General features: G+C 39.9%; 1 protein-coding gene across 1 annotated transcript; it reads right to left on the bottom strand.

Moving 5' to 3' along the window:
- Nucleotides 1-4,695: 4,695 nt before the first annotated feature.
- Nucleotides 4,696-9,479, bottom strand: LOC115918538 (p21-activated protein kinase-interacting protein 1-like). Its single transcript, XM_030982194.1, has 5 exons — nucleotides 9,326-9,479; nucleotides 7,997-8,168; nucleotides 7,083-7,203; nucleotides 6,261-6,388; nucleotides 4,696-4,930 (listed from the first exon to the last, which is right to left on the bottom strand). Exons 1-5 carry the CDS (start codon nucleotides 9,410-9,412, stop codon nucleotides 4,764-4,766), a joined length of 675 nt encoding a protein of 224 aa, XP_030838054.1. The 5' UTR covers nucleotides 9,413-9,479; the 3' UTR covers nucleotides 4,696-4,763.
- Between the last annotated feature and the right edge of the window lie 404 nt (nucleotides 9,480-9,883).

Below are 9,883 nucleotides of genomic sequence, written 5' to 3'. Positions count from 1 at the left end.
ATCAGTTCATCGGCTCTGCAAGTAACATACATGACCTAAGTTTGGCAGCAATCCATCAATCGGTTCTTCAGATAACGCGATCACAAGCTCGTTTTGCATACATAATGAGCCCTGTGGCCTTTGACCTTTGACCTCGTGACCTCAAAATCTAATCAGTTTTTTGGCTTTGCAAGTAACATACATGACCTAAGTTTGGCAGCAATCCATCAATCGGTTCTTCAGATAATGCGATCACGAGCTCGTTTTGCATATATAATGAGCCCTGTGACCTTTGACCTTTGACCTCGTGACCCCAAAATCTAATCAGTTCATCGGCTCTACAAGATACATACATGACCAAAGTTTGGCAGGAATCCATCAACCAGTTCTTCAGATAACGCGATCACGAGCTCGTTTTGCATACATAATGAGCCCTGTGACCTTTGACCTTTGACCTCGTAACCCCAAAATCTAATCAGTTCATCGGCTCTACAAGATACATACATGACCAAAGTTTGGCAGGAATCCATCAACCAGTTCTTCAGATAACGCGATCACGAGAACGGGACGTACGTACGTACAGACGTACGTACGTACGTACGTACGGACGTACGGACGGACGTACGGACGGACGGACAACCCGAAAACATAATGCCTCCGGCTACTTCGTAACGGAGGCATAAAAATATATATTTTCCTCCAAAATGCTGAACCACCCCGGCCCTTACAATTTCGGCACGAAATTGGTGTTTATTCAAATTATTACAATATTTGCCCCTACGCCCCTTTCCAAGGGATATGGGGGTCAAGATCCATCTAATGGCATGTATGGACATTCATTGTGGGGAAACTAACCTATTAAAAAAAATATATATTTTCCTCCAAAATGCTGAACCACCCCGGACCTTCTAATTTCGGCCCCAAAGTTGTGATAATTCAAATTTTTACAATATTTGCCCCTACGCCCCTTTCAAAGGAATATGGGGGTCAGGATCCATCTAATGGCATGTATGTACATTCATTGTGGGGAAACTAGCCTATTAAAAAAATATAATATTTTCCTTAAAGATGTTGAACCACCCCGGCCCTTACAATTTCGGCACTAAAGTTGTGATAATTCAAATTTTTACAATATTTGCCCCTTCGCCCCTTTCAAAGGGATATGGGGGTCAGGATCCATCTAATGGCATGTATGTACATTCATTGTGGGGAAACTAGCCTATTCAAAAAATATAATATTTTCCTCCAAAATGCTGAACCACCCCGGCCCTTACAATTTTGGCACGAAAGTTGTGATAATTCAAATTTTTACAATATTTGCCCCTTCGCCCCTTTCAAAGGGATATGGGGGTCAGGATCCATCTAATGGCATGTATGTACATTCATTGTGGGGAAACTAGCCTATTAAAAAAAAAAAATATTTTCCTCCAAAATGCTGAACCACCCCGGCCCTTACCATTTCGGCCTGAAATTGGTGTTTATTCAAATTATCACAATATTTGCCCCTACGCCCCTTTCAAAGAGATATCGGGGTCAAGATCCATCTAATGGCATGTATGGACATTCATTGTGGGGAAACTAACCTATTAAAAAAAATATATATTTTCCTCCAAATTGCTGAGCCACCCCGGACCTTCTAATTTCGGCCCGAAAGTTGTGATAATTCAAATTATCACAATATTTGCCCCTACGCCCCTTTCCAAGGGATATGGGGGTCAAGATCCATCTAATGGCATTCATTATGGGGAAACTAACTTATTAAAAAAAAAAAATATTTTCCTCCAAAATGCTGAACCACCCCGGACCTTCTAATTTCGGCCCGAAAGTTGTGATAATTCAAATTTTTACAATATTTGCCCCTACGCCCCTTTCAAAGGGATATGGGGGTCAGGATCCATCTAATGGCATGTATGTACATTCATTGTGGGGAAACTAGCCTATTAAAGAAAAAAAATATTTTCCTCCAAAATGCTGAACCATTCCGGCCCTTACAATTTCGGCACGAAAGTTGTGATAATTCAAATTTTTGCAATATTTGCCCCTTCGCCCCTTTCAAAGGGTATGGGGGTCAGGATCCATCTAATGGCATGTATGTACATTCATTGTGGGGAAACTAGCCTATTAAAAAACTAGATGGAATTTTGACTGCTCGCAGTCGAAAATGATGCCTCCGCCATAGAGCAATTTAAACAAGTTTGGAGTTTAAATCTCCAGTGGTTCTTGAGATATCATGATAACAATCTCAATGTATGGAATTTCATAAGTTGACCTCTGTGACCCTTGACCTTTGACCTACGTGCTCCAAAATCTAATCAGATTGTCTTCCTATGGTGATACACACTATCATTAAGTTTGAAGTTTAAATCTCCAGTGGTTCTTGAGATATTATGATATGGTGATACATACTATCATTAAGTTTGAAGTGAAAATTCTCCAGTGGTTCTTGAGATATCGCGATAACGATCTCAATGTATGGAATTTCATAAGTTGACCTCTGTGACCCTTGACCTTTGACCTACGTGCTCCAAAATCTAATCAGATTGTCTTCCTATGGTGATACACACTATCATTAAGTTTGAAGTTTAAATCTCCAGTGGTTCTTGAGATATTATGATAACAATCTCAATGTATGGAATTTCATAAGTTGACCTCTGTGACCCTTGACCTTTGACCTACATGCTCCAAAATCTAATCAGATCGTCTTCCTATGGTGATACATACTATCCTTAAGTTTGAAGTTTAAATCTCAAATGGTTCTTGAGATATCGCGCTAACAAACTCAATACAAGGAATTTCATAAGTTGACCTCTGTGACCTGTGACCTTTGACCTACGTACTCCAAAATCTAATCAGATCGTCTTCCTATGGTGATAAATACTATTCCCGAGTCTTAAGTTTAAATCTTAAATGGTTCTTGAGATATTGTGATAACGGTCAAACGGGACGGACGTACGGACGGACGTACGGACGGACAACCCGAAAACATGATGCCTCAGGCACCACCTTCGGTAGCGGAGGCATAAAAACGGTGTGGAATCAATCAGAAAAGGTTGATCATCTAGCATAAGTATTGATGTGTACTGCAAGGTTCTGGAATCATCAAAATGATAAGAAGTTTGGCCCAGTCTTGGTAAAGTTACAAGCACTGTACACAGTAAGATGTATATGGGGCTACACAAACATGTTGCATAAAAGTCCATCCTGATTTTTATGTTGTTACATGTCATATTTAGAATATGAAAGCATTTGAATAGCCATGCTTTTCAGGGAACATTTTTATCTGATGTTCTCTCACACTTGCAAAATAACAATGATAATTCTCCCAAATTATTTTTCACCTATTCCCAGAACTCAACCTTCTCTATTTAAAATATAAGGCAATAATAATTATAATAGCTTCTTGTATATGACTAATGTCTGTCATGCCGTGACACCCCTGGCCCTCCTACATTATTACTATTATTATCCCAGGTCAAATACGCAGCGTTCCAGCACATTGGGTCCCCTAACACCTGGGGGTGTTTCACAAAGATCCTAAGTTGAACTTATCTCTAAGTTGGACTTAAAATTTATGGGAAGCCATTAGCATCCTTGAAAACATTTTGTAATTTTTTTTTTAGAAGGCATAAAATGTTGATTCAAATCATTCATATTTTCTATTATCATGGGAGATTTCATGTTCTTGGCGTGGAATTTATAAAAAAAGTCTAAAACACTTGAATTTCTGCTTTTGGATATATTTCATTTTAAGGCTCCAATGGCTGTCCATAATTTTTAAGTCCAACTTAGTGTTAAGTTCTACTTAGGATCTTTGTGAAACACCCCCCTGGGTGGAGAGTGGCAAAATGTGGATTAGCGTCTTGCCACAATACATTCATACTGTGCTCATCATTTGAAAGTCAATCGAATGAACCACTCACTCTACTACTACAACACCTCCACTTAAACCTATAGCAGAGCTGCCAACCTTGTGCGACCAAAAAAAGGAATCGTGATGGCCAAAAACAGGAATTTCAAGCAAAAAAAAGGAATTCATAAAAACGAAACTTACAATCACGAGCGACACACTCCTAATGCAGAAATGTTCATTCTTCATGCCGTTTTTCCATACAAGCAGGTTTTTTTGTTTTGGTATTATCGGCATTTCATTCTTTTTAAGAATATTTTTCTCTTCAAGTATGTTTTAAAATTAGTTTTCTATTGAATTTGTGATCAAATCACCATTTTAGGGCAGTTGTTCAACGTGTGGTATGTAAAAAAAAAAAGAAAACAGTATTTTATAGAGAAAAAACGTAATACCATAATTTGGAGGAAAAAACGGAGTAATTCCGGCAAAAACGGAATGGTTGGCAGCTCTGCTATAGAAGTAAAGGGATAAGCTCATATGTTTTATTGGATCAGTCTGTCTGGAAACAACTGCCCTGGTCCCATAAAATCTTTGCTGAAGACTCATTCACATAAATCAGTGAGACAGGAACTGTAACACCAATATCTGATATCATTTTCAACATAAACTTCAGGGCCCGTCTTATTAAAAGAGTTACGATTGATCCAAATCAAATCAATGGTAAGTTCTCCAATCAATCGCAAGTTTGCAGTCTCCTATCTCTTATGTACATAGTTGTGATTGATATCAATCGCATAAGTTGCGATTGTTGATATTAACTCTTTAGAAGACGGGGCCCAGGAGATCAATTTGGGAAGTATCTTAGGTTCTAGTATCATTGCTCATTACGTGAGACTAGTCTTTTACAGAGGTTTACATTTATAGTTTTTGTTTCATCTTATAAATATGGCCTACTTACTGTTAGGAAACATGCAGAGAGTATCTTGACATTGCTTTTGTACGAGCAGCAGACGGTAGCAGTAGTGATGTCATAGATCTCCACAAGGTCGTTAGTGATGACCGCATAGAGCTGACCATCGGGTGACCATAGAACGATGTCCGAAACTGAAAGAATAACGCACACAAAGTCTGAAAGTGAATCACTATAGAGTTGTGGTAATAGTGGCGATGTGCATTTTCGCTTGAAATATACATTCAGAAATGATGAAAAATGAAGTGCACTGAACCTAAAACCTCACTTTTTTCTTTTTTTTTGGCTCTCGAAAATTTGAAAATTTGTACCCCCCCCCCCTTGAGCACCAGGGGGGGGGGGGGGGGGCCATCTCCCCAAAAAGGTAAAATTAACGTGTTTTTACACATTTTTTTTCCCCGGGGGCCAGGCCCTCCCCCCCCCCTGGATCCGCCACTGCGCTTGTTGATACCCTTTTTGTTAGATGAATTTACTCTTCATATTTCGATTTGTAAAGCGTTGATGCTTGCCAGAAGCATGCAGTGTCTTATGTTATGGCAAGACCCTGGGCAGCATCTCACGAAACCGTCATAAGTACAAGTTCACCTACATCTCATTGAAACGCATGTATCAAGTTTAACACGTGTTTCAATGGGATGTCAGTGAACTTGTACTTATGACGGTTTCATGAAATGCTGCCCAGGCTAACATGTACATTATGTTAAAGTGGCACGTTCCCGCCAGTGTAGTTATCGCTGCTCTAGTCATCGCCATCTTGGTTCCGAAGATCGACTTCTAATTTGCATACAGCTGTCAATCAAAGTACGCGCGGCCTGGCCTGCCTTCGCCAAGCCAGCTGATCGCTGACGATCGCGACGTCACGAAAGTGGGCGGAAACAGCAGCCGAATCTTAGAGCCGAACTGCGATTGGCATTACTTCGGCACATGTATGCGATAATCGGTATTGTCCGGGCATTCGGAACATGCCATCTGCGTAAGAGCCGTATTCTGTTGGTGTCAATAGGCAGCTAGCACCGTCCGCCAGCGGGTACGTATTTTGAACGCCCTCTGGAATACGGGGAACATGCCTCTTTAAAGGTAAAGACCAGTATTGGAAACGCCCCAATTTAAAAAAAAATGAAATGGAAGCTCTCATTACCAATCATGTGAAAGAATATGTTTTGACTAATACGTGATGATAAAAAATTTGCTGAGAAACCGCCTACTAATTCATATATTTGGTAAATTTGTTTCTCTCGTGGTCTGTGAGAGATATAGGGTAGTCCCATATACATCTTTCTGTGTATAGTGCTTGTAACTTTACGAAGAATGGGCCAAATTTCTTATCATTTTGATGATTCCAGAACCTTGCAGATGCTAGATGCTAGATGATCAACCTTTTCTGATCGATTCCACAACGTTTCTTTCACAATGCAATCGCATGACCATAACTGGTCTTTACCTTTAATGTAAAGTGAAACTCACCTTTCTTAATATTGGTTGTGTAAGCTGCTCTGCCTTTGAGTAAGTTCCACGTCCGTAACGTCTTGTCTTTGCTGACGGAGAGGGCTATCTTACCAGAAGGGTGTACTGCTACTGAGTTAACAGCATCTCTGCAAAATATGTACAATTTTGAATAAAGAGGCAATCAGAAATAAAGTTTATTGCTAAAGCATTCACACACCATTCAAGAAAGCGAGAAAGAAGGAAAAAGAAAAAGAGAAAGAAAGAAAATACAGAAGGCCATTTTGCCACAAGTGTGAACTGCTACTGAATCTACATCAACCCTAAAAAATATGTACATTGGTGATGTAAGGACAGAGGGGTTACACAGTATGACACAAAAACTTTATCAACATTAAAATGCCCTTGTCAGATGTACAAGATAACCCTAACGTGTGATAATGATGAAATAACATAGCCATTAGTTCAATAAGTGCCCTTGAAAGATTTCATCTCTCTTTCTGTCCAACCTCAGGCAGCATTTGGGTCATCAAAATGAACTATCAGGATCGAGGCACAATTGCTCAGTAGTAGAGCAGTGGTCTCGTAACCAGGAGGCCCAGGGTTTGAAACCAAGTCCAACACTAGTGCCCTTCAGTAAGGCATTAATCCTCATTACCAAGTCCCTCGGAGAGGACTTGAAGCCATATATCCCCTGGCTGCTTACTTTGATACAAGCATACACATTTCTGAGCAGTCAGGTAAAGCAAACAAACAATCAAAACATGAAAAGTATAATTTGAATAAACTAATTAATTGGACTGTGAAAAGGATATCACATTTATTTGTGCCACAATCACTTACTTGTGGCCCTTGAGAATCTTCATACACTCCCAGTTCTTGGTGCCCCATATGCAAATGACCCCATCTTCTCCACCACTGACCATGTGGCCATCGTCATGGTAACTTAGTGATGTCACAGAACCTAAAGGAAATAACACCAAGATGAACATACTTCTAAGATAATATTTTTCAATAAATTGTAAAAATTAAATTAAAGAAAAAGAGGAAGACAGATGATTGAGGATGCCATAAAGATTAGATGGCTAGAAAGTATGACCAAAAACAAAAAACAAAAAACAGACAAATTCTACAGATAGCTGTATAAAGCTGCACAGGACAGAATATACTGGAGAAAGTTTGCCTATGGGGTCACCACGAGTCAAACTTTATTAATGGTTAAATAAGAAGGATAAAATCGTCATCCTCCCTCTTAAACAATTTGATAGAGGGGGGGGGGGGGGTGACAATTGCACATGTCTCCACAAGCTATGCCACTGACAACACTTTATTGTGCCAAGATATTCACATGCTGTATATTGCAAGTGGTAAATAGTTTCAAATTCAATGACTGCCATAAAATATCCAAAAGATTTCTTATTTTTGTATTAATTAAGGGGTAATAAAACACCTATTACAAATAGGTGTTTTTCCTTAACCCCTCTCCCCCCCCCCCCCCTTGAGTAAAAAAATGGGGGGGGGGGAATGCCATCTGACTACATTCCCCCCTTTTTGAGTAAGGAAATTGAGAAAAATAGGGAAAATAAGGGAAAATGAGGGAAAAATAGGGGTAAATCAGGAAGAAGAAAAAAAAAGAATATTACAAAACTCGGGGGAAAAAAAATCAGGAAACCAATTCAAATCGGATAATTATCAGGCCTGATTTATAACCTTCCTGAACCTCCTTCATAAAAAGAAGGAAAGCTGTGACTACCTACCATCATGCTGCAGGAGAGATCCCAGCTCAACATTCTTCTCCAGATCATAAAGATTGACAAGTTCATCGGTGCTCCCCGAGGCTAAGTGACGACTGCTTGCGGCCAGGGATTTGATGCAGCCGGTGTGGGCATTGTTTGTAAACCTCCCTTTGAAGGAATACTGGCAACCATCCTGAAATTATAATAAGTGTAAGTTGAGGAGTCAGTGACACAAAGACGTAACTCCATTTTGGCCAGTTTGAGAAAAATTGGCTTATGCGTCACTGAGCACTTCGGCCTTAAGGAGTTAAGTCTATGTTTCACTAGCCATTGACTTCAATAGGGTGCTGGTGGAGTTAAGTCTTTGTGTTTCCTGGAAAGTCCACATTTTTCTGAACATTTTGATATCAAAAACTCATTTGGCAAAATATGGAGTTACGTCTTTGTGTCTCTGAACCCTCGAAGCATTAGACTAGATATCTCAACTAATGATATCCTATGAGTAAGGTCTCTCCTTCAAGTTCTGGCATGGAGGCCATTACTTATTATAGAAAGATATACATCTTTAGCTTTCATTTTAATGTGGGCATAGGGCCTACAGAGAAAATTCACACTTTCATTTTTTATCCATCTTGAACCAAATCGCTGGAGACAGTAAAATGATTGAAGTTTCACTCCTTTATCCGACAAACATCAGACAAACATCAAAGTTATATGTTACAGAAAAGTCAGAATGTATTCTCAAGAGGTTTTAACATTACAAACAGCAAATTGATGGAGAAAAAAGTTAATTAATTTCACAAATCATCATGGTTCTGAATTTGGTTTTGTGATCATCGATCATCGATCTACTGTACATCGATCTGGCTCCCCTTATCGCATACACAAACAATGTCTTTTGTGTTTGATTGCCATTATTTTTACGAATACCTGTAGATCTATAGCTTCCGACGTGAGACGAGGGCAAAATTTTCGCCAGATTCCTGCGACAATTGCTTTTTACTAGTTTTTAAACCCCCTTCCGGTTTCCCCCCTTGGCCTTGTTGTGCCATGGTCAAGGATTACAGTCTGTGTATGGCCATAGAAAAGGTTGACAAATGTCAGTTTTTATAACGTATTCCCCATAAAAAATGGTTATTTCTGTCTAGATCTAGGCCATTTAATATCAGTGCGCAGCGCCGTGGAGCTCCGACGCACCTGCACCCGGTGCGGCGGCGGCAGCAAAGCTCTGTCGAGTAAGTTATCATGCACGCGCCACTCAAGATCAAGCTAGCTCAGCAGTGCAGTTCTACCAGCAAATTTTAATGAATCAATAGTAATCACTGTGTATACATGTGTTAAATGTCATACCTCCGATTCATTTTCCAATAAATCGTATCCGAAAGTGGTCCTTTCGTAGCAGCCAGCAAAGACTTGAAGGCACATGTGCGCCGCCATGTTGTTTTAAAAGAATATGAATATTCATAAGGCGAGACGTCACACAAGCACATGTCTGCAAAGGCCAGCGAGAATCACGTAAGCTAAATTTGGATCCTACCGCGTCACAGAATATTCGCGTAAGTAAAAATTATTAGAAGAGTTTGAAAATGAATGTGATGTCTCAGTGATGCCCATAATTATGATATTAAAATCGCTTGTCAGTCTTAATTTGTTGAATGAAACGCAACGCTCGCGGCTTTCATCAGTTCAACGGACGACGCAGTTGCTGGTCGCCTGAAACTCCGGGCACATCACACCGCCCCTGGCCTGGTGGCCGTCTAAGCAGGGAGTTGCCGCAGCGAGTTTGTTTATACTGTAGCTGTAGCCTGTTATTGTACCTAAAATGCGGCATTTTGCCATTTAAAGCCTGTCCAATCTGAAAAAAACATCAGTCGTGTCAATGTAAAGATCTAGTTGTGATGCCATTTA

This window comes from Strongylocentrotus purpuratus, unplaced genomic scaffold (assembly GCF_000002235.5).
Source record: "Strongylocentrotus purpuratus isolate Spur 01 unplaced genomic scaffold, Spur_5.0 spur5_contig_823, whole genome shotgun sequence".
NCBI classification, from domain to species: Eukaryota; Metazoa; Echinodermata; class Echinoidea; order Camarodonta; family Strongylocentrotidae; genus Strongylocentrotus; species Strongylocentrotus purpuratus.
This window is presented reverse-complemented; position numbering and strand designations above follow the sequence as displayed.

What these genes read in the sequence shown, in the direction of transcription:
- LOC115918538 (XM_030982194.1), bottom strand. Translation starts at nt 9,412, where the DNA reads ATGGCGGCGCACATGTGCCTTCAAGTCTTTGCTGGCTGCTACGAAAGG. An exon ending in AAGATTCTCAAGGGCCACAA is followed by an intron (nt 6,389 to 7,082) that starts GTAAGTGATTGT and finishes CATATTTTGCAG; the next exon opens with AGATGCTGTTAACTCAGTAG. An exon ending in CACAACCAATATTAAGAAAG is followed by an intron (nt 4,931 to 6,260) that starts GTGAGTTTCACT and finishes TTATTCTTTCAG; the next exon opens with TTTCGGACATCGTTCTATGG.